This window comes from Rhipicephalus microplus, chromosome 8 (assembly GCF_043290135.1).
Source record: "Rhipicephalus microplus isolate Deutch F79 chromosome 8, USDA_Rmic, whole genome shotgun sequence".
Taxonomy (NCBI): Eukaryota; Metazoa; Arthropoda; class Arachnida; order Ixodida; family Ixodidae; genus Rhipicephalus; species Rhipicephalus microplus.
Genome location: NC_134707.1, coordinates 46630211 through 46655967, shown reverse-complemented (window position 1 = coordinate 46655967; position 25757 = coordinate 46630211). Strand labels below are relative to the sequence as shown.

Here is a 25757-nt window from a genome sequence, read left to right as displayed (position 1 = left end):
TTGGTGATTGACGGTAATGACAAGCGCTTAAATGATTTCGGAATTCATTTTGCTTTACCGGTTCTAGACTCACGCCGATATCATCAATATGGAAGGTGAGTACATTTGTTTATTTCACAAAATATAATTGATCACTAATGAATGTAATCAACTTCAGGAATCAAAGAAGACACTTTAAAAGAAAGATACATAAAAAAGGTACTTAAGCACGATGCACATGCATGTGGTAAAAATGAGAGCATGCTTTTTTCATAAGAAGAAAAACTGGGGTGCGGTACAAGTGTTGCCGAAGAAACCTAATAAAGATTTTTCGGAATCGGTTTACTAAGTGGTCGAAACAATTATAGACAATATTAGTTTTACTGAGTGAACTACCTAAGTGAAAAGATGAATGAAATCATGGATCAATGATCCATAGCTTTAATCATTCTCAGTTTATTTATCGGCTAGTACTACTTTCCTCAGGTTAATAATAATGGCTACTCATGCTTTGTAATATTACAATTTGATTGCTGGTGACTAACACAAACATATGAGAACCATAAACGATATAACTCAAGTTTACCACAGCGATTACGGCATTAGAAAGATTGTGACTGCTCATTCAGGTTGTCTGTGCTAAGTGTCGGATTCTGTAATTGCAAAGCATTCACTCGAATGGCGAATTTCTAACTATATAATACAGTTTCTTTCACGTGCGCAGAATTCAAAACATTTGTGTGGGCCTGTTGGAAAAGAGTATTTGTGCTCACAAAAGAGCAACAGTATAGTTGTTAATAGTGAGATAGCACTACAGAGCTAGTTTCGCTGAAATCTTGGTGTCAGTGTCGGCATCATCAGTTCATCTGACCCATGAGAGTATTTTCTCGAAAAATTGTTTAAAAAAGATTCAAACAGAATAAAAAAGTACAAGAACTTAAATAGAAGCCGGTATCGAACACAGGCCTTCTGGGTGGTAAGCGAGGGCCCAATCTTAGCTCCACGATCTTAGCAAACTCTAAATAAACAATTTGGGCGTTAAAGAGTTTGATTTACGCACGTAATCTTACGCGACAGAACAATATAATAGGGCCAGGCTTCAAAACACAACAATTGCGCAAAGAATCGATGTTTCAAACACCCGCTCGTTACAAAGTGCTCAAAATTACGTTCCTGGGTCGCCTTAAGGACACGTAGTAGGCACTCAACACTTGCACTTTTTGTAGACAATGTACGATAGCTGGAAACGGGCCATATTACGCGCGCAGTCATTAGTTTCCATGCGGCACAGTTGAGGCTAAAACCGAGAACTGAGGCAAGGCTAGCATTTGAGAAGGCGGTACACTCAGAGGCCGATTGCAATATCAACTTGCACTGTTAAATGCGATGCTCCAACGTCCTCCAATTTTATCATGATCGCGCCAGAGAAAGTGCTTAGTAGAGAAGCTCAGTTTTGTCACAACACGCATGCCGTGAGCAGAAAACGAGAAAGAAAGAGACCATAAAAAGCAATCTATAGAGCCGTCAAGAGCCCGTCTTAGCAGCGCAATGCCTAATAATTTCCGGCAGATTGGTCAGACGAAGTATTATTTGCAATCTTCAAAATGACTTCGACAACTACTGAGTTCTATGGCGCCTGTTTGTATTCAAGGGGGAGTGAGGGGTGATAATGTTATGTGCAGAAAATCGCCGCAGCTCAATAAAGAGTTGTGTAGGCCCGTGAGCTCAGATTTGGGTGCACGTTAAAGAGCCCCATGTGGTCAAAATTTCCAAAGCCCTACAATATGGCGTCTTTTATAATCATACGGTGGTTTTGGGACATTAAACTCCACATAAAAAGCAACCAATCACCAATCAATAACGAGTTATAAGAACAAAGCAGACCTTTCCTTCCAATACATTCTCACTGTCAGGTTCTGTTAAAGAATAGCATAGTTCTAGCAGTTCTAGAATTACTCTGCGTAAATCCTGAAGTGTCGTTAATTGCCTGGATATGTTTCATGACACGTCCTAATTAATGAAGCCTATTGTCTAAACAGAAACATCATTAGGTTAGTAAATCCTGAAGCGTCATTAATTGCCTGGATTTGTTTCACGACACGTCCTTCATAATGAAGCCTATTGTCTTCACAACAATATTGTTAGGTTAGTACGGAACCAATATTAGGTTTCAAACGCTATTTCGATGACAGTTGTGTTAGAAAAAAAGTTATTTTGAAATATTCCGTTAACATCGCTTTCTCAGACAAACTTTCCCACCCTTGCATGTTCCAGGTTGTGGTGAGTATGCCGAAAATATCAAGGCTAAACCTGGGAAGATCTTCAGTAGGCGGCTTCAGCCTTGGATCGTGGAAGTATCCTTTCTTTTGTCGTGTGCCACGTGATAAGCCATTTTTCACCCTAGTTGGCTGAACCAGCAATCTCAGCAGCAATACTTTTAATCTATAATGTATTACTTTACTGCGCACCCAATATTACCTAAACAGTACACATTTATTAGGTATATGAAAAATTTTCATAATACTTTCTCAGCTAAGATTTTTTGGTATCAGAAAATACATCTTAACAGCACCATAGTTCAACCTTTTAAGAATACCATTGTTCAATGTTCAATACTTTGAACACTTCAGGAATGCCTATACTTTATTGTCACATTCCGATTAACATACTTTTATTTTTTCCCTCTTATACGTCCCACAGGTGCACATATATGCAATATTCGATCCAAGGCAGCAAAACGAAGAAGGAACATATGGGTGCTCGGGCAGCATCATATCGCCAAGATTTGTACTGACATCAGCTCATTGCCTCACCAATGGCACAGCGTGCTGTGGTTACCCCACAAGGTATCTTGCCTAAAATGTCTTAAAAATCTTCCTAATAATGTTTGTAGCAAGGTGAAAGCATGTGGTGTGGTAACGCAAAATAATTAACAAAAGGTACTTTGGCACGAGTGCCGCTTGGAAGAAGTTCTGAAAGAATAAAAAAAGTATGTAGGCTTGTGAATTCAAGTGCCTTTCTACAGACGTGGTCAGTCTCTTGCTTACATCGTCAAGGTTTACGTGAACATTTTTTTTTTGTGGCTATAGGTCGCTTTTTACATCAAGTACAGCATCATAGAATCTAGCGAGACCTCTCGCAGTTCGTAAGCTCGACGACATTCTAGAATTGCTCACACCAAGAAATAGTTCAGTAGTTTTACCACGCTTGAAGTGATTTACTCTAGGTGTTTAGCATTTCAGGAGAATGTGCTGTCATGTGCTGTCGAAATCGCTTGGGGTAACGCTCCATGTACAGCATATCAAGCGCGCTAATGATAGAAAAGCTTTTCTTTTTACCTGGTACCTTGATGATAAAAAGTGGGCGAACACAAGCGCCACCAAAAGCTCTATCCGAATATGATGATCAGTGACAAGCGTTTTCGGCTGTTGGCGCGAAGGTCGCTGGTTCGAGCTCGGTCGCAGAGGTTGCATTTCAATGGAGGCGAAATAGTAGAAGCCCGAGTACTTTGCGACGGTGAGCGTTAAAAACACAACCGCTCGTCTAACGTCTATCCTTTTCTCGGTCCCAATTTTTTTTTGTGCGTTGTCTCGCACCTACCACCTATGAATCATTACCAGCATGGCCAGCTTTATATCCCAACCAGACAAATAGAGTTTACGCAGCCGGCGGCTTTCATAATCATACCGCGATGTTTGGACGTAAAACCCCAACACAATATTATTAACGAGAAGTCCTCTTTCTCTCGTTCTTACAGGGCCTTGATGACGATAAGTTATCTTTCCCCATAAAAAAGCTATTGCGCTCACTGTGACACAGAGAAAACTGCACATGAAAATATAAAAAAGGGGAAAAAGCGATTGCAAAATAGAAATAAAAAGAGGGGAACAACAGGAGAATGAATGTGGAAGAAACAATGTCGCTGTGAATATAGAGCAAGAGCTATGGCATCGAACAACGGCTTAGCCAGGGGCTAGCACAGCGAACTCATGCCATCCTCCCCCATCCCCCCACCCCACGCTGAAATGTGTTCGCTTTGGCATACACGGAAGAGATTTACCCAATACAACGAATTCCCCACCCTTCCGCCCCCAGAAAACATTTCTGTCCACGTGTCTTAACAAGTAGACAGTATGGGCGCTATCTGTGCCGCTGTCCAGCGAGAAATGGAGGACAGGCAGGGTGCTTCCAGCGGATGTGACGTTAAGCATGGCCGAAATTTTTGTCAGTAAAAGGGGGGCCGTGTGTGATGGACTAGAGTTATGCGGAAAAGGGAATTAGCAGCAGATGGGACGCTCCCCAACATTATTGCGTGTCAAAAAAGCATGATAGAGCTAGGAGGGCATATAGGTTGTCGCACATCGGAGCACCCTTCTGTAAATGTTGTGAGCCACGCTTTGACGATCACGCTGTCATCCATCGTCATAAGAATCGACTCGCAAGAGAAATCATCGAACCTTATCCAATTTTCAAAGAAAAGTATCTGTGCATCGCCATCCTTCCGTATCACTGTCACAGAGTTTATGGATTTTTGTTCAGGCATCGTTTGATAAAAAGTTGTTCTTACAGTGAAACTTGCACGAGAAACGCACGAGAAACGAAAACCCATTTGGCATTGATGTCGCGGGTGGTCTCCAGTGGCCGTGCTATCAGTTACGTCGTTCTCAGCGTCTTACCCAAACGTGCACCATTGGCTGCTCTGTGAGTGGCGTCATTCATCCCGTCGCAGCCATCGTGCTGAGCACGAGCGCATCAGAAGCTTCCCCATGGGTAAGCCACGGAAAACACCAGAAGAGCGCTGACAGTAGAATCGTGAGAGTGCTCGCATTCACCGAACCAATGCTTCAGTCCAGGTACAAAAACACGACCGGGAGGCCCAGTGCCAGCCACAACTGCGTATCGATGATCCGGTAGCCTTCAAGCTGGGCTGAATATCGAGCGGGGATTATAGAGAAGGTGGCGGGCTGATCCTGCAAACCTAGCCGCCGAGTCAGCTCGCGATGCCAAACGCTTGCAAGAATGCCTCCTCAAAGAAGCGGATTTAGCAGGCACAACAGCGTCAACGCAATTATTACAGCAGCCCGTTTGCCGGGGCAATAGCCCACTTTCGGCGGAAGTTTTTGCAGCGGCACTTTGGCTGCATCACTGTGAAAAAGAACAAACTCATGTTTACTCTCATAGGCGTTTATATATCGCCGTCAAATAATCTCGATTCTAGAGATTAGGAGATATTTTGAGAGTGCGTCCTGCACCACGGGTCATCATAGGTGATTTCAATGCGCACCATCACGCACGGGGAAGTACGCGGACAAATGCAAGAGGACGCAGGTTAGCAAACATCGCCTACAACTATGGCCTTACTCTCCTGAACGACGATAGCCCTACTTTTCTTTGAGGGGTGACATACGGCATCTGTCTCAACCTTGCTTTTGTTTCCAAGTTCCTCGCGAAATACGTCAAGTGGTTTCCAGATGTTGAGACACGAGGAAGTGATCACATTCCAATCTACCTTAACAACAAAGGCTTGTCTAGTTGTGGTCCACGGACGACCCTTCGAGCAGTCCAATGGACCAACTTCAAATCTGACATGGAAAATGCTTGCAGTGATGGCCTATGATCTGGGTTACAGCAAACAATTAGGAGCAGATTGCTAAACGCCTAGTGCACGGTGACAATATCTTCCACATGAAACGACTTTAACATAGAGTTGGAGCGACTCGGAGCACTTCGACGCCGAGCGGGGCAATCGGCTTACAAAATCAATTCACTGTCTTAGGGCAGCCAGGAGGATGCAAAAGAAGATTCGGCGTCGCATAGATAGATTAGCGTCGGAACGATGGACAACGTTTTGCCAGTCACTAGGCCCTCGCAAGCCACTCTCACACATTAGGAAAACGGTGCAAGGTCTGCGTCTTCTTACGGAACAGCGTTTTCCATTCAATGCGCTCACGCTATTTCAAGGAAGGCAAGACATCGATGTCACAGAAGATTTCTGTGCGCAGATCGCCAACCAAGTCACTCGTCCAGATTCTGCAGTGAAAAGTGACGTCCCCCGTTTCCGTGACCACATGGACGTCTCTTTTACAATGGAGGAGCTCGAGGCGGCACTAGCTTTCTGCAGGCGTTCAACTTTTCCGGGCCCAGATGGTATTCCGTACCGAGTCTTGTGCAACCTTGGGGAAGGTGCAAGGAGAGAACTGTTTAGCCTACACAACATCTCAAGGCAGGATGGCAATGTTACTGACGACTGGAAAGTAAGCCGCTTGTTACCCATCTCGAAGCAGGGCCAATCCCCACACGAACTCGCCTCATACCGCCCAATGGCCCTGGCCAGCTGCGTAAGGATGATAATGAAACGGAAGATACTAGGCCGCCTGAAGTGGTATCTTGAATACTAAAAGATTCATCCTAATTCCATGGCTGGTTTCCGACGCGGCCGCTCTTCAATTGGCAAAGTCGTTGTTCTAGTTTTGTACGTTCAGCACGAAAGATCCCGTAAGCGACTATCTACAGCTTTGGTTCTAGATGTGAAAGGCGCGTATGATAATGTACTACATGAAGCCATTTTGGGTGCTCTTGTGGTGGTTGGCCTTGGTGGTCGAGTCCTTCGGTGGATTTCGAGCTACCTGGCTGCAAGATTATTCTCTATGTTAGGAGAAGATGGCCCAACTACGTGACGCTATACTTCCAGGGGTGTTCCTCAAGGCGGAGTTCTGAGCCTGACGCTATTCAATCTTGCACTAATTGGCCTTGCTAAATACTAGCGAAGTACCACTAAAATCTCAATATACGCAGACGACATCTGTGTCTGGACTTCAGCAGTCACACATCCTCAAATACCTTCCCGGCTTCAAAGAGCAGCAAATATGATTGCCAACTACTTCTTAAAACAAGGTCTCAGCATATCACCAGAAAAACGCGCGCTGGTGGCCTTCACTTCCAAAGAAATGATCCCTTATGTCATCTCAATTTGCGGGCGACCCATTTCTTACGTCAGAACCCACCGGTTTCTGGGCATCATTATTGATAGGCACCTATGTTGGAGTCCGCATGTAACCTATATGAAGAACCGCCTGACCTCTATTTTCCAATTGTTCAAGTTCCTGGCAAGAAAGATGTGCGGGATCTAAGTAGACACAATAATGGAACTATACAGAGCCATGTTTCTCGGTTTCCTGAGATATAGCTTGCCCGTGCTTAGCAATACGTGTAAGACCAATGTTCGTGTTCTACAGGCAGTACAAGCCCAAGCACTGAGAGTGTGGCTTGGTCTGCCCGGATGTACGTAAACAAAGGCAACAATTGCAATTGCTGATGATTATCTGATACAAACTCACAATGTTGTAGAAGTCCTGAGAACGCACATTAGACACTTCGCACGTGCTCCCTGTCACCACCTTGCACAGTTGCCTTCAGAGAGGCGCCAAGCATCGTTCCCTAAAATTATTGTGATGTACAAGAAACGTTCCTCGGGCTTCACTCCTACATTTAAACCATCGATACCCCCTTGGTGTCTTAATCGACCTTGAGTGCATCTTAGCGAACCAGGGATCCGGTGTAAATCTGAGCTTTCATCGCCCGTGCTGAAACAACTATCTCTTCTTCTTTTGCACAAGAAATATTCAGACAGTGTACATATATATGCCAATGGCTCCACGAACCGCCAGTGTTCGCAAGATGCAGTAGGTGTCCCAGCAAGAGGTGTTACCATCAGCTTTAGGACTGACCACTTCACGGCATCTACAGAAGCGGAACTAGCTGCTTTGCGCGCTGCACTTTGTGTGGTCAATCGGGAAGCACCGCAACAACGGTCGATTTTCAATGACTCAAGGGCTGCCCTACAATCTGTGCTCTCAGCACTGCGTCGCGGGCCCTACGAACAGCTCGTTTTCGAAATTCGGTGCCTTCTCCACACTTTACATGAGAAAGGCATCATGTGGCGTTTCAGTGGCTGCAAAGTTACTGCGGCGTCATAGGGAACGAATATTCCGATACTGCCGCGCGGGCAGCTCTTCAAGGAACACAAGAAAAAGCCATACCACTTTCGTGGACCGATGCAGCCAGTAATCTTCGACGACTTGCGCGTGAAATCACGTTTTCACTATGGTGCCCACCAGGCAACGAGACGAATCATCAACACCACCTGTCCTCTTTGACGACTCTCCGCCTGCACGCTGGGCTCGACCGAAGAGAAGCCACCCTTCTTCATCGCTTATGGCTAGGAGTGGCATTCACAAAATCTTATTGCTTTTCATAGGAATGGCCGACAGCGCTCTCTGCGATGGATGTCATTGTGAAAAGACGCTACACCGCATTCTGTGCGACTGCCCGTTGTACGACATCCAGAGACTGTCACTGGCGTCCGTTCTTGCGCGTATCGACAACAGCCAAATGTCTGTGGACACTATTCTGTCCAGTGCCCGAGAGAAGGTATTGCAACAAAAGGCTGCAAAAGCTCTGGTGAAATTCCTACGTGACACGGACTTGAACAAGCGGCTGTAATATCAATGTCCCACACCGCGAAAGACCAGACTGGACTATGACTGAGTGTGCGCGCGTGTGCTGCCGAATATGCTGTGTTTATCTCTATTCCCTCTCTGCTCTCTATCTTTCTTCTACACCATCCCCCTTCCATGCGCAGGGTAGCAAACCGGCGGCCTATAGGCTGGTTAACCCCCCTGTCATTCTTTTGCTTCTATTTTCTTTCCTTCATTGGCTTCGGCTGCGGCGTCTGTGGTTCGAGAACATCCCCTGTGATTAATGCGTAGCGAAACGCACTTAACCACTGATCACACTGTTCCATGACCATGATAATACGAGGGACAATCTGTCGTATGTGAAATAAGCACTGTGATAAACCCAAGCTAAACGTTTGCCTAACCTCATTAGGAAGCACGAACAAATAACCAATCACTGTGAGCCCCGCCGCGGTGGTCTAGTGGCTAAGGTACTCGGCTGCTGACCCGCAGGTCGCGGGTTCAAATCCCGGCTGCGGCGGCTGCATTTTCGATGGAGGCGGAAATGTCGAGGCCCGTGTGCTCAGATTTGGGTGCACGTTAAAGAACCCCAGGTGGTCGAAATTTCCAGAGCCCTCCACTACGGCGTCTCTCATAATCATATGGTGGTTTTGCGACGTTAAACCCCACAAATCAATTAATCAATCCAATCACTGTGAAAGGTTTCCGTGCAGCACAGGCTTGAACCCACTGGTAATTACTTGAGCCACAAGTTTCAGCATTCGCTGGTGAATCATTCATGCGGAGTTCTTAAGCGGGGATTTTTTTTCTGACCCGTTGCTTTGAATAACATGCAGCAAACTCTCGCACATACCTGGTATCACCGTTTTTAATTTCAACGAAATCGGTGTGCGCGTCACATCTTCTATAAATATATGCGTTCCTTCTCATAAACTTTTTAGTGGCGAGTCGGTGTTTGTCCTGTTGTTTCTGACTTCGTTGAGCTGTTTTAAGGATGGATACTAGCCAACGTGTCCAAGAAACGTTTCTCCGGAATATATGGAGAGGGATATGGTAAATATATTTCTCCATCAAAATACCAAAAAAGACAGATAAAGAGAGAGGGTCAAATGACAAGAAATAGAGAGAAAGAGGACTAATAAGAGTGTAAAAGGAGAGAAAGAAAGGCAAAAAAGCGAAGCGACACAAACAAGGCTACCCAGCTGCGCACTTCTTTCAAAGGCCGGTAGACAACCCCGAGGAGCAAGAACTGTTATAAGGAATAATTTGTGCACTTTTGCTTTGTGAACATGCTGCCGCCAGAATGTTGCAAATTCATGCCATATTAAGGAATTTACAAAAGTTAAAATTTAGGTTTCAGCTGATTTCAAGTTCCCGAGTGGCCTCGCCACCATTCTCCCTGATAGGGAGGGGATGGCATAGGCCGTCATGATGAGGATATAAACCAATCGACGAGCTGCGTCGTACGTCAAGTCGTGGATCAGTGAACTTCTCACTTTGGTTCCGCCGCACTGCGCCTCATGTGTGAAACACAGTTTAGCTTGCATCCATGTAACTTAATATCTTCAGGCCACCTGAATTGATGACACTGATACATCTCTGCAAAGCATGGAATGCATTTGCAACAATCACATATCAAGGTGAGAGCCTTAGGATTTTCATCCATAGAGTTACCTATAAGCACACTAGAGTCTGGCACTAGTGTCTATGGAAGCAGCAACGCAAGGAGCTTCATCCAGCAAGGGAACGATGGGTTGTACACAAATCTGTCTAATCTTCATTCTTTTGGTTCCGTTTAAACTTGCGTCGCTTAGAGTTGCTTTGTCACGAAACGACAATCAGCAAATGTTCAGCATTTGCACTCCACTACTTCACCCTACTATAGGCTCTCTGATCAAAATGGGGTCACAAAGTTCACAATGGCCCGTTATTTTAATCAAAGCAAGCACTAAAACTCAGCCATAAGCGAAGCCAGAAGTGCGTCCGAAACCAGCAAGTGTGAAGACCAGGGTAATTTGTGTACTACACATCATTCCCATAATGGTTGAATGATCACGCTGCCAGAGTTCCATCTAGTTAATTTTAGGAATTTCTATGGGCTCAGCCAATGCTGAAAGTGAGTGTTGGCGTTCGCGGGGACGACAATGACGTTATTGCAGGTGACGCAAAGATGACGTCGTATACGGCGTCAGTATAATGTGACAACTTTTCAAACACACTATCTTGACGTAACATGATGCAATAACAAAACGTATCATGACGTAATAACATAATGGCAAGAGATGACTTCACCGCATTACGTCATCGCATGACTAAGGTGGTGTGGTGTAAGTTAAAAGTTAAGCAGTTAAAAATAAAGAAGTTTTCCGGTAAGGGTGCGCAGCGTGAAGGCAGTGTGAGACTAGACAATCTTCACAGTTTCTCTGTAATTTTCTCTCTAATAATGGCCCTCCAGAGGGCCCACGCGAGAACAACCACATTTAACCGCACAGTCTTCGAGTGGTCATAGTGAGTTTATGGTCGATTTAGGTCGCACCTGTCGAGGGCCAAACAAATCTGCTTCTCTCTGTTTTCTTTCCACCTCTATTTGGTCTGCTCCCACCCTAAGTATATCTTGTGTACTTTTATTTCTATTTATCTGTGTGTGTTTCTTTCTCTTCATTGCAATTTATCTTTCTTCATCTTTCCTTCATTTGTTTCTCCGCTTGGTTGCCGCTTTAGTTGAATCTTTGTCTCGTGGTCCTGTATTTTTTTTATTTCTCCTGCTTTGTATTCTCTCATTTAAACCCCACGTACCATTAAACCAATAAACCCCACAAATAATTCATATCAATGAACCGCCTTTACCACCTTTTTCCTTGTTCACTTCTAACGCTCACTTCGCCTTTTCCACCCTATTGCTACACTATACCAGGCACGACTATGCTAAACTCTGCTTGTGTACCTGTATAGCCGAATGCTTGGTTAGTTGGTCTTCCTAAGAGTCTTGTCGCAACCCACCACGGAAGATCAGCCGTGAAGTGGACGGTGCCTCATTTGTGAGATTGATTTGTTTTTCCAGCCGGGTTATTTATATTGTGATGTTTAAACGGAAAACCAATTGATAAAGAATAGATTGGAAATAATAAGTAGAAGGAAATTAAAAAAAATGAGCAAGCTAATATAGTTCGAAATAAAGTGAATTTATGCCTCAGCTTAACATTCTATTCGTGTTGTTCCCTTCAAAAATCGCATACGGCCTCGCAAATTTTCCTATTGGTAAATTCTTTTTCAGTTGCTCCAAAGAAAAGAGCGCCAGAAGGGATAAATTTAGAGCCAATCTACGGAGAGATTCTTCTACCAGTCGCTTCCTTTGATTTGTATATAACCTGCATGTTAAGAAGAAATGATGAAGGGATGCACTCTCGTTGCAGTGCAGGTATAAGGGACACTGTGCCAGACTAGACCTGTGTAGATAAAAATTCACGGGGGGACTCGCCATCGTAGTCTCGTAATTGATTACTCAGCCATTCTAGAGGAGGGCCATCAGTTTTTTTCAGTGGTGCTTAAGATAAGAAGAATAGGATGTTGCCCAGCGAGATTTTTCAAAATGATCTGATATGACATTTCTTTCGAAGCGTGCCACAGCGATAAATGTTAGCGTATATTATTAAGTATAATAGTTAAGGGATAATTATGTGAGGCTACTACGAGTGCGTCTGCATATTCATTGATAGTTAAACATTTATGCCCTGGTAACCAAACCAAGAAAATGAGTCGTATTGAAGCATGAGACATGTTAGGCGCAGTTAATGACACACACAGGCAGTCTGAAAGAACGATGACCTCTGTTATTTATTGAGGGCATTTCCGTAACGCCAAAAAAATCGCACGTAATTCCGCTTGATAAATAGCTGTAAAATTGGGTAAACAAATCTAAAAAGACCAATCCAACACTGGAGATGTGATTCTGACTCCTGGCGTGTCTTCACAAACTGAAGCATCAGTTGCTATTACAATCCTTATTCCAATCTTGCCAGGTGGTTTTTTAAAATGCTATTTAGGTATATACTGGAAAGATTTTTGCAATAATTAGGAAATATATTGTGCAATTCTATCTTCGATGTTTGAATAGGCGTTCTTATTACCAGTACCTCACGAAGGTTAACTTGTAATGTTTCCAAGAGCGTACGACAATGACTTGTGGACGCCTTAATCCAGACCACTGTTGGTTAAAATAGGACGTCAGCTCATTAGTGAAACCATATGGTCACTTCCTCTGTGGGGATGCATATATTTTTAGGAAGGCAGGAACTGCTAGTATTCGGAACCTAGCACGAAAAGAAGTCAGGCGCGCATTTTTATATAAAATATCATTTGCGACAGATTTAGGAAGCCCAAGACATAAACGTAACGCTTCGCGTTGCAGTAGTACCAGTGGTCTAATTTTTTAGGCGGGTACTCCAGAAAACAAGACTGCCAAACTTCAATATCGGCAAATATACATACAATATATCATGACCAGCACATCACGATGTAAATCAGAACGTTTATTGCTGAGTCTACGAAGCATCCTGAGCGCCCATGCTCCTTTAGCTGCCATATTTTTATGTGTGAACTCCAATATAGGTTTTAAGTCTGAGCCACTCCTGAGTATTTAATCAATTTCACCAGCGTGATAACGTCCTGCCTGTAAAGTAGTGAAATCAGCACTAGAATACTTACCGAAAAAAAAAACTACGATTGCACTTTGCCTGATGTTTAATGATAGATTAATGTCGTCTAACCATGTGTCCAGAGCGTCCATATAAAACTGTAGCATCTGATATAGTGCAGGTATATCTGCAGCTGTAGCGAAAAATGCGATGTCGTCAGCGTATACGTACAGCTGTACATCATGTTGCACTAGAATTGTGCACATTAAAATGTAAATAGTAATGGTGGCAGTACCGAACATTCGGGGAGACCTCTGCTTTGTTTATGCTTTGAAGACGACACGCCAGATTGAGAGCAATAGAATTTTCTATCTTTTTGAAACGAGTAAATCAATGTCATGAAGTAATTTGCGAAGCTGACATACGTTAGCGAATTTATTAGTATAATGTGTTCCACACTGTCATAAGCTTCTGCAATATCTAAAGTTATTAAGGCGGTAATCTGTTTCTTAGAATAATCTAGTTGTATCCTTCTTTCCAAATCACCATGAACATACCAAATGGAGCAGCTCCTCCTGTATTTACCTTGACATGGGCTTAACATTGCGTTTTTGTCCAACCAGATGTCTATCCGAATGTGTAAAATTCTTTTGATTAGTTTTACTAGGTTGGATGTGAGTGAGCTAGGCCCAATGTTATACAAAGTAAACCTAGCTCCAAGTTTCTTGTATAAAGGAATAATTTTCGCAATGCTCCACTCAGGCAGAATCCACGAATGTCTACTGGAGTGGTTAACTATTGCAAGTAAATCCTGAAGTGATACTTTATGGAATATTTTTATTGCCGATGCAGTTATTCTATCAGGACCTAAAGTGGAATCGGGCCATATTTTCACTACTTGTGCTATTTCTGACGCTGTAACCTCTTCAAAGTCATCGCTTTTAACAGGACACGGCGAGTGGTAAAAGTGAGCAGCCGTGAAGCGGTTTTCCAGCCCTTAAGCAATATTTTCTAGAGAAGTAGGCAACTCACTTGGCATTAAAACTATCGATTCGAAGTCTGTTGGTTGTGGGATTACTTTTTTGCCTTTGAGGAAGCTGAAAAGTGATTTCATGTGGCCAGGCTTTGAAAGGCACTCGGAACTTTGGCTATCATAGTTATCCTTCGCAGCGGCAACTGTTCGCTTAAAAACTGCAGCCGCGTATCGCGACCCTCACCTTCTAGTTGTGCATCCATGTGTTCGAATCCCAGCTCATCAAGAAATATTTAGTGCCAAATATTTCCCTGTTTTTTTTTTCATTTGTTTCCTTTTTTTGTCTCTGTCTCTCTTTCTAGGGGTACTCGTTATGTTACCCATCAAAGCTATTGGAACCTGCGTTGTTCATATCGGCGCATGTGTCCTAGAAACGAGCTACAAGATGAAGGAGATAACAAAGGGAGCATGTGCCGGGTCATTGTGATGATCTTATCTGAAAACGGGTCATAAAGCATTTTTGGCCTAAAAAGCTACCCTGTTATAGGAAGAGAGAGAAAAGCAAAAAAATGCAGGGAGGTTGAGGAGGTTGCACCCCGTTTACTACCCTACACAAAAGAAGAAGAGGAAAAGAATAGAAAAGAAAAGAAGGAAAGAGGGAGAAAGGGACACGCTTGCACGCACAACAGCATGTACGACGTGTTGAAAATATAATAAACGCCAGCAGCCAGTGACGGCAAAAAAAGGAAAAGTAGACGACGTTTGATCATGATGACGATGGCTTCTGGCTGAATTTTTCCGTGCCAGTTAATGTCATAGCGTCCGCACCACGCATGCCCTGAAGGTCATCCAACTGTGAGCTGTCACAGAATGCGGGCCGGCTTCGCTGATGAGGGTGGCGATTTGGGCTTGTGCGCATGGTCTATAGCATGATAATTAATGGTAAACCGCAGACTAAGGGCATGAGTTGTTATGCGTGTCATGCGTTGATGTATGCGTGTAGGTTACAGTTTCTGGCTGTGAGAGTTATGCTTATGTGACGTATGACGCTCTGAGAGTACATATACTATAGAGGGATTGGCGGCTTGCAAACTGTTGTCGAAAGTTAGCGCTGTGCTCTCTGAAACGTGCCTTCTTTTGCCCATGTCCTTAGACTGCGCTACCACCTATAATCAAGCTTCGACTGCCTTAGATGACGTTCACAGCAATTCACTATGTTAGCTAGGGCTCGCATGGATTCCCTCTAAGGTATCTGCAACAGTTCGCTTCGAGCTGATGGGTTTTCTCAATCTGGTGAGGAGTGTGCCAATTAGGCTAATCGAAGACCTCCACACAGCGATGACACGTAGGTCTTCGTCACGGAGATCTTCAGTAAAAGCTTGTACCTGTTAAACAGTGGCTTTTGCAATCCATGTACCTAAGGAGAACGCACAAAGAACCGTGCCAATTCAATTCGTAATCCGCATGGCAATTGCTCGAACACTTCTCGTATATAGGCCTATAGGCGAAGTAAGGCCTGTGCATTCAAGGCGTGTCCTATACTTGGTTGTGTAATACGAATATGTGATGGTAGTCAGCTGTGAAATGACGACACACGTTTATGTAAGAAAGTGCGTGCATTAACTTATATGTCATTGTCTCATTTCAGAGCATGTTTTCCGAGCCTTGTGCAGGTGTACTATAACTTCACAGTGGCTCAGACAGGTCCGTACCTATCGGCTAAAAGCGTTTTCTATCACCCATATTTAGACAGTGAGCACTGGGTGAACGACGTCGCTTTGATCATGGTAAGACTGTGATTGTAGGCATTGAAATTGACAAAAACAAGCGCCATTGTTTACAGGCTTGCGAATATCGATAGTAAAGTGGAACATGCAGTTTGTATTTCTAATATATGCTTAGAGTGACAGTATACGAGATAAATGAAAGGCTCTTCATTTTATTAATGCATGCATTGTTCATTCACACAAAAACGATTGTTTTCGTTGAAGAGAACAAAGACAGATTACCTCTGCCTAACTAGGATGCCTCCGCCCTCACATTCGTTGGGTGAAAAAAATCCGTAAACAGCGATTGTGTCCTGAAGATGACTTTTTGATGGACGGTCATCATTTTTCAAGGCTAGAACTGATTTCTTCAGCACCATTGTGTGTGTGATTCGTACCTTTCTCTTCAATCTGAACGGAAGAGGAAAAATGCCAACTGTGTCTTGGGTGTGGAACAGGGAGAAGCCGATGAGACGAAATTGTGTGAGTAAAAGAAAAAAAAGGTATACCGTGAATAGAACAAAAAGAGAAAAGTGGAAGGTGAGATGCATGGATGTTTTTTTAACCCGGCATGTCAGAGATTGGACCAGTTAACCATTGTACAAAGGTTTGTTAAGTGGCTTATTTATTACGTGAACATTGTGACAAACCCAGTGCACACAGCGAAACGAACAACGTGCAGCACTGCGTTTATTATGCTAATCGTCATTTCGTTTCCGCTGCTTTTCACACAATGACAATGGTAGGTTAGGAATTTTTAGAAGGAGGACTGAACGTTGATTGCTTTTTGTTGTGTAGGTACGATATAGAGTGAATTCAAAAGCCCCTTGAAAATATTTACACCTGCCAGCTGTTGAATAATGAACTTTTGAATAAGGTATGACCCAGTATATTTTTGTCTCTCGTTGGCCGGAAGTTTGACTTAAGTTTGCAAACTTGAAATTGTCGAAGCTATGACCTGCTACATTAGAATGTTGTGTCTCTGCTTTCCGTAGTTTCATTGCCGTGTTCATGCGATATCCGTTTATCCCAACAATAACAGGCAGTCCTCTTTCGTCAGTGTATCGTTTGTGAGAATAAGCACTTTCGATATTGTAGACGATGTCTCCGCTAGTGTGGATAAAAATGAACTTTATATCATTTCCGGAATTGTTTCTCGCTCTCCTTTGTTTGGATTGGAGGAATGTGTACGAAGCACATACACACTAGCACTAAAAAACCCACCTCTGGAGATGAACAAATTAAGTCTACCTCTTGAAACGTCAATTCTAACACACGACTCTTGTTTACGGTTTTTTTATTTACTATATACATAGGAAAGTTTATTACATAATGATAACAATAGCTCAGCAATGTACAACAGCACCGGGCAAGAGAAAACGCTTTAGCTGCACAAGCAGGAAGGCACATGCACGATGTAACTTGTAACACTCAGATGCTATCTCAAATGGTGGATATCTAATAAAAAAAAAACAATGTTTGCACAGATACAAGCGTAACAGTCGGAACGGAATGCTATATCTGTATTTTGTACTAAGAAAATACGCTGATCAAGTGTGTCACCACCTCGGGTGGGTTCTTTTTACACTTTAATCATGAAGTTTTTCTCTGCTCGGGGCAACATCAGAAAACAAAATTGGACATTCTGCTACCACACCATAAAAAAATTGTGTGCGGCACCTTCATAAGAAGGCTTTTTCGCCATGTGTTTTTATGTTCTCGGTCAGGTAGCGAACCATGATCAGGCTGATCTTCCGTCGAGCTTTCTATGCAGCTCGTTGTGGTCGTCGGCGTGATTCGGCTAAACGGAGCCTGATATACTCATTATCTTGATTCTTAGGAACCCTCACTGAGTCGCAGGGGCAATAACTGTCGACTACGGCATGTTGAGATGCATCGACCAGGCACTGCTTCTGTGTGGCCATTTTTTAAAACTAATTCATTTTACATCAAAGTTGTAAATGACAAAGACAAAAAAAAGTTCGTCCATCATATGTATGCTAGACCTGCTAGCCTATATGTTTTACCCTAATTGGGTCAGCCCACCTACCCATAATAGATGCACTGAAACGTACACGCATGTTACATGGACATGCCGGGACATTAATGGTTGTCCGTCAATGAAAAAGCGAGTGTGGAGGTGTGGGAAGACTTGCTGCTCAGCGATAGATTTGACGATCAGATGAGTATGATCGGCAGGGTACGCTGGGTGGTATTTGCTTCTCATGTCCTTGGCTGAGGACACCAAGCACTGGAAGACAGAACTTGTGTACCAAGCTAGCCCCACACCACCAAACACCCTTCTGCCCATAAATGTTTCCTCTCCTTCTACTGAAAATGCGGAAAAAACACATTGGCAACAATAGAAATGAATTGTTTACGCAGGCGTAACCTACAATTGAAGAAAACAGAGAGCTGCTGGGATTGACTGAGTCATGAACGCTTACCACAGGTTCAAACTGTGTTGGTTAAATATAAAAAATATTAAAAGAAAGAAAACAATGAAGCATGAAACAAAGGGAGCATGTTTACAGTGTTGTTCTCTGGCATTCTGCTTTCTTACTGTGTAAATCACTTTTTCGTACACAAAGCTTGAAGAGCCGCTGCACTTAGACGAGTATGTGAGGCCAGTCTGTTTACCAAACCAACAAAAACAAGTTATACGTGAAGGCGCCCTACTGGTGTCACCTGAATGGGGCATAATGGAAGGTAAGGTTCGAGTTTTATTCACTTTTGTTGCTGTTATCATATCTTTCTGTTATGACGATTACATGTAGGTAAACACGTCTGTTGCATTTTTTTTGCCGTCGCCATTATGTTTCATATCAAGTTCTAATCGATACCTTCCGTCCAAACCTCGTATCATCTACGTGCATGCAAGTGTGTGAAGGGGCTGCTTAGGGTTTATGTTTACAAAGAAAGCCATAGGGCTGGTACGTTTCGTCAAGTGAAATGTGCTGTTAGATAACAGTACCGCGGGGGGAGAGGCAGTTACAGGTGTCACACCTGTCCCGCTTATTAGGGAGGCGATCGCCGGGCTAATTCCAAGAGTCGAAGTATCGGCTCCCCGAACCGCACCACGAAAGCGTGGACAATTTAGAAGTGGTCCTTTTTGGCGCGCCAGCGGACGCCGGCTGTGGTCCAAAGAACAAGTCAGAGCCGACAGTTGATAAACAAAACAAATACTGTATTCTCAAAAATGGCAGATCGAAAACAATACGCAAGAATGCACACTCCACAATAGTTGCATACAATATGTCCCCAATCAAACCAATCAATCAACGTACTACACAATACAATCAGCCACACTTGAAACAACGGACACGGACAACAATACGCACTACAATGCAGTCGCATGCATTGAACAACCAAGACACTTAAAGACTAAAGCGATAGAAAACCTATTCAGTCCAAAGTTCTTGGAACCAAAGTCTAGATGATACTCTTCCGAGAATCACTCACTCAAAGTTCAGCGTTGTTGTTGTTCCGCAGCCCTCGAAGTTTCTCTTCCAGGAAACCTCCCGTCTTCAATTGGCCACTCTTCCAACTTCAACTTCTTCGCCGGAACACGTCGGCTTCACACACGCAGCTGTTGCCCCGCGTCTCCGCTCGATAGCGGTAAACACACACTCTTGCCGGTAGCTCGAGTCGTCACCCCTCAGGTGGAAATCCTCTTCACCTCCGGCCTCGTCCCTTCGGACCAAAACTTCGCCGACTACACGGCGGAATCCCTACGCGCTCTGGCGCTCACTTCCGTCTCCTCCTGATTTCTCGTCTCGGCCGCTCGATTAAATACCTTCCGCGCCACCTTCCAGAAATTTCTCGTCATTTCGTCGGCGCGATACGCGGCGAAGGCTGAGGGGAGAGTGAGACGGTTGGAATGCCCTCCCCGGAGGATGATTCAACTCGGTATGACCACGCCCCTTTCGTTCTGGAAAAATCGAGCGCTTGCCCGGCCGCCGCTGTGGGGTGAGGAGGTTCATCGCTTCGCCGCTTCCGAGAGGAGAGGCGTCGCGCGCCCGGGGAGCCCTGGATGCTTGTTTTCCTTTTTTTTTTCTTTTGACCTCGCGGCGTTTCTCCCGCCCGTTGTCGCAAGAATTTGGCGGCACGCTCATTTTTAGCGCTCGTTCTGTGACACAGGCTTGGTGGTTCATGCAGGGCATGTGTACTTCGACCAACTACCAACTGGGTAGGCTCAATGCAGGTGATCAACCGAAAACTCACAGTATTGTAGAGTCAGTGGCACACATTAAAATTCATCAGGACACAAGAAAATGTCGAGTATTTTGTTGGGTGTTCAGGGTTCCTTGACTTGAGACTTTCCGCCAGTTCCAAAAACGTGCTAACAACATGCACTACACAGTTATACTGAATAGAGTCACTAATTGCTGTGAAGTTCAGTTTCGTCCGTCACAGTGGTAATGCTGACGCCTACTGCCAGTGTTGTGTGCACTCATCGCAATGTTAACGTGGAAGTCTCAAAAAGCAATAAGGGCGCTTCACTCACTGAGCGACCGTAGTTTGTACTGCCAGCGTTTCTTTTTTTTTTTTGAGTAAAGCTAGGTGTTATGTTAAAGGAGAGAGTTGATAGCCTTACTTCACATATTATTAAAAATGTAGCTTTCCCAATGCTTTCCGCAACCTTGTGGTAAATATCCGGCCTTTTTTTGCACCAAACAAAATGAATTATACGACTGTACGGAAGTTACGTGCCAAAACCAAGATTTGACTATGAGAACACGCCGTAGTGCAAGGCTGCAGACATCGGGGCCACCAGAGATTCATTAACGCACATCTATGTGTAACTACACGGGCTTCCAGCACTTGCCCCCCCTCCCCCTCCCGTAATGTGACCATGCACCGTGGCCATGATTTGATTCTGTGACCTTCGGATCACGAGTCGAGCTCCATGATTGCTGAACCACCACGGTGGGGTGTATTGTAAAGGCAGTTTTGATGCAGCACGTGCAAACTGCCAGGTGCGTTTACCCAGAATAATTATAATTCAGTTACACAGCTGGAGCTGCATTTGTCTCCCACTTCCACCCGTTCATCCGTCCGCTGTGCGCGCAATAATGACATTATCATTCCCAACGCTGTCCTTCAGTGCCAAGCCTTCATTCCCTTCTTGAAACTGCTGTAGGCTAAAGAAAGTATTACGCCACTGATGCGGGAGGGCAACAGGAGATCAGACATTGGATACTGTACCAAATACTGCCTGCATGTCCTGCAGCAGGGTCTCGACTTACTTATTTACGTCAGTTAGATCAAGCGTCTTGTCAATAAACTTTGATCATTTAGTGATGTCAAGGATATAGCTAATTACAATGATGAAACAGTGGATATTTATGCGAGGGAGATCAGACGTGTTCTTTAGTTACGAGGGAAGAGGAAGACCGGAATACTATCGAAACGGTATGCTATACTCGGTCAATATTATTGGTTGCCGGCCTGATCAGACCTAGCCCATTAGCAATATACTCGCCATATCCTCGATTAAGATTCTGATCGAAAATATTTATTTTCCGCAAATAACACAGGGAGACAGTATTTTTCGGTTCATATATTCGGTAATTCACAGGAAAGTCATATCAAGTCAGCTTAAGTTATTGGGTAATTGGTGCGAAGTTTATTAAAATACAAGTCGCTAAATACCAACGAAAATGGAGGTGGATAGAATGATCTCTATCAATTTAATCTGCCACTTGTTGGTTGGTTGCATCTCGTAATATTATGAAATATGTCTGCATACATTAGAACCTTCTGCTGAAAGCATAATACTGCTAAAGAACCCTTTCACATATCAAGCTACACATCTCTTTTGTTTTGTCAGTTAGTTTCGAAATGTCACTACCACCACTGGGTAACCTTCAAGAATTCGTGTCCATGTCGTCGGTTGATGACATATTCATTCAAAATATATCGCATTATGAGTTGCATCGAATGAGAACAAGGAAGAGAGACAAGAGCAGAGAGTAAAGGGTGGGAAGAACAGGATAAGACAGGGCCGGTTAGTAGGTTATTCCACTGCTGTAAACGGTTTACCTTTTGGCCATGACAATAGATGGGTGAATGTGTGGAGTAAGGTTGAAGGCAATATTTATTCAAGCAATCTTCGGTCGCGACGCCTTAGGTCTATCCAATGTCTATATGGGCAAAAGGTTGTTTCGCGTTGAATCCTTACTCAGACTGGGGGTTTTTGTTCCTGTGGAGAGTTTCCTTGCGACTTGTTCAAATCAACTAACGCAGACTTAAACGCACAAATTCTTTTACATAAAAGCTTTTTTAACAAAAAAAGTGCACGCTTCCTGGGTGCACGGGATCTATTTTTAGACACTTTCATTTCACATCACTTGTCACAGATCACACGTAACCAGTTTTTCATTGGTGTTCACCACTTGTTAGAGTGAAGGCATTCAAAATCGAACAACACTGCGATAGTGGACATACATGAGAAGTATAGATTCCTGCATGAGTGTTTAGGTTCTCAGCTGAAAATAAATCCTGAATATGAAGATTTCTCGGGAATTTTCTACGTTTGAGCAGATATGTAAAGGGCAGAATGTTTTATACTCAAATGTATTGAAAGAATCCTTATATATTCACATGATCATTGTTGTGTAGCTGAGAAAATTGAAATAGAGTCCTTTATTCTTAATTTGAATATGGCTACACCTATTTGTGTACTGCTAATCCTTTTGGGGTGTACACTTATTTCGCACTAGTGATGTACTAGTGACTAGATGTACTAGTAACTCAACCCATAAGTAATAAGGCAGCAGGTTTTTACAAAATTCACAATGTTTTCCTTTGCCGAGCCCACTACAGTAACCACGTTTCGAGCGTATGAAGTAATCAAACTTAATAAACAAATAGCATATGTATTTCACGCACGTGCTCCGCTGCGGTGGTCTAGTGGGTATGGTACTCGGCTGTTGACCCGCAGATCGCGGGTTCGAATCCCGGCTGTGGCGGCTGCATTGCCGATGGAGGCGGAAACGTTGTAGGCCCGTGTGCTCAGATTGTGTGTTCGTTAAAGAACCCCCGGTGGTCGAAATTTCCCCAGCCTTACACTACTGCGTCTCACATAATCGTATGGTGGTTTTGGGACGTTAAACTCCACATATCAATCAAATATTTAACGCGTTATTTGAAGCATGCTCGTTAACCTTCTCAGCAAGGGCCTTTATACACGCAAATATAAATTTTCGGTAGTGTGTCTTGACAATAATGGGCATTTCGTTGAGTTCATACCGGTAAATGGTTTCATACAATAAGTAAATTTTCGCAGCTATTACTCACTTTATTTTTATTCACTCTCCGGTTCGAAGTGCGTAGGCAACATGGAAACTTATTTGTCCTTCCGCCATTTTTTTTCTATTTACAACTAGAACTAGGTTGTGTGTTGTGTATTTGCTTTATTGTTCCCAATCTAAGGTGACGTTAAACTAAGGCATTCAAGGCCATTTTCGTGGCTTTTGTTTGCTGACCACATCGTCTACAATTTTTCAAATGTTAGAATATAGCTGCGTGTAAACGGCTGGGGAGGTGAGGGCGGGGTGCCAAGCATACTTACTGGAATGGCCAAAAGTTTTCAGGGCTACGCTACTTTAGGATTACACGTGATAGTAGGCTGGTAGCGTTTAACGACCCGTGTTTATATTTGTGTGTGTAACTTCGAACTCAAGAGCATCTGGGCGTAACCATGGAAACTGAAAATTGAGAGTAACACGATAACGTCTGCTCCTTTCTTTCAGATGAGCAAGTTTACAAATTCCTCTACCATTCGACGGCGAATGTTGTCTCATTCGAGCAGTGCAGCGAAAGTATCGAACTGCCAAAAGTCCGCGATATGAAATGGCACCGTTTTCTTTTCTGCACGCAGTCGAATGGGAAGAACCCCATGGAGGTAAGCAAGCTCTTTCTTTTTAGCTTTCCTCGATGCCCGCACAACGTGGAACGCCTGTCGCTATGGGACAAAATGGTGGGGCCTGAATCCCGTAGTAATTTTCCTGTTTTTTTTCCTCAAGTACAGATAACCATTGAAGCACCATTGAGAAACCTCATTGGCTAATGCTCGTTTTCGGCGGCCATGTTCTTCCTAATGCTTTGCCAGCACATGGTCAAACGAGTCCCCCGCTCACAAACGGTGGCACCCTAGCGCGAGGAGGAAAGCGCGTCGCGTACGCTGAAGGATGCTTGACTAATGTACTTACCTAGGCATACTTTGTTTTGTAAATGTTCCAAGTAAGGAAGAAATTGACGGAAGTCACCAGCTTCGTGTGAGAAACAACCGGGAAAGGAGGCAGTTTTCGGTACTTTGGCAAATAAGGAATCTCTAGGAATTTTCGCAGGGCCGGCCGGCTTGCTTCGTGAGTATAGCGGGAAAAAAACAGGCGACGATGACGAGTAAAGGCAACAAGGGTTAATCCAGACTAGTAGCATCTTCCGTTAACCAAGCTAGAAATGTTCACTGTTTCTTCCTAGCAAGTTCTTTGTTTAACAACAATGCGGCTACTGAGAATATTCAATGACCCAGGCGTTTGGTGAACACCCTCCTGCTCAGACCCTTCTAGTTAATCATGTCATTGTCAGTTTTCACAGCGCGTAATATTTATATGCCACGTGTGTTCACGTGCACGTGAAATCACTTCATGATCAAATAATAAAGCATATATTTCAAAGATGTGGTAAACGTTCAGGGCGTTACAGCGCCAAGACGAAAGACGGGCGGCCACTTATGCCTTCGCCTAAAATGACACGAAAATAAACCCAAGTTAACCTAATTTCCTTTAATCCTGTTTTTCTGAGTCAATTGTGTTTATCTTTCAACGTGAAAAATGGCTGTCTGCCCCTAAAATGATTTCACACACCTAGGGTATCACGCGTTGAAACCACTCAGCACCGAACCAGTGCACCTGGAACTGAGCCACCGTCGACCAAGCAAGGGTTTCCTGTGACGATGTCATCACTTGATGACACATTATTGTCATGATGTGGCCACAAACTAATGCATCAGTAACATCATTACGACAACACAATGTGACCTCCCAACATGACGCCTTTAGAGGCGTAGGTCACGAGGGCCCTATTACCACTTCTTTCACCTGCCGTTATTCGCCGAATGAGCCACACAACTTGAGATTTCACGCTTTTGGCTTCATAAAGTTGCAGCCGTTGGTGATCGAAATAGATTAACGCCTTCTGTGAGTGATCTCTGTTTTCTCTTTTACAGGGTTTGGCTGGAGGTCCTCTCACGCGTCAGTCAGGTGGCAAACGGGCAGTGCAAGTTGGAATTGCCTCGTACACTTTCTGCAGGAAGGATTACAAGTCGAGTGTGCAAACTCGCGTGGACCCCTACATACAATGGATCAAGGAGGTGCTCAGCCACTGCGCGAGGTGGGAGCGCCGTGGCCATGCCGGCGAAAACCCAAATAGCGATGACAACTTCGACTATTAAGCGTTCCAACACTGCACTCGTGTCGTACCTTTCTTTAGCCACTCATGACACAAATGAGACAATGCTGCAGAGTGTCGGCAAGATTTACCTAGTTGAAAACAGAAATTTACGCTCAAAATGATCAGGTTAGTAAATGGTCGCCACACGAATCACGTGCCGATAAAGGTTGCATATTCAAAGATAGTGCCCGTGTCCACCTTCTGCGACGGAAAAATCTGGAGAGTGTTGTCTGTATAAGTAAAATTTTAAAAGATACAAATGCACCTTCACAAAATTGATCGTGGCCTAACAATTCAGAGCGACAATGATCCTTCAGTGGCCTAAACTTTCGTGTACTTCCTACCGCTATGTGTCAGCAATACGATATTGCTTCGTATATTCCAAGAGACACTGACCCGATGTGCAGAGTCCAGACGAAAACATTGTGAGTAAACTCCCCCTCATGTGTTTACGTGTGTGTATGTGTGG

At 43.9% G+C, this 25757-nt stretch overlaps 1 protein-coding gene across 1 annotated transcript in view; it reads left to right on the top strand.

The window, feature by feature from the left end:
* Nucleotides 1-25535, top strand: part of LOC119165384 (trypsin 3A1) — a 67714-nt gene extending 42179 nt beyond the window's left edge. The window contains exons 3-9 of the mRNA XM_075871709.1: nucleotides 68-95; nucleotides 2254-2327; nucleotides 2680-2825; nucleotides 15712-15850; nucleotides 18421-18538; nucleotides 23587-23738; nucleotides 25065-25535. Coding sequence (XP_075727824.1) covers nucleotides 89-95; nucleotides 2254-2327; nucleotides 2680-2825; nucleotides 15712-15850; nucleotides 18421-18538; nucleotides 23587-23738; nucleotides 25065-25289 — 861 coding nt within the window. The 5' untranslated portion in view covers nucleotides 68-88 and the 3' untranslated portion in view covers nucleotides 25290-25535. The remainder of the gene's footprint in view (nucleotides 1-67; nucleotides 96-2253; nucleotides 2328-2679; nucleotides 2826-15711; nucleotides 15851-18420; nucleotides 18539-23586; nucleotides 23739-25064) is intronic.
* Nucleotides 25536-25757: the final 222 nt, after the last annotated feature.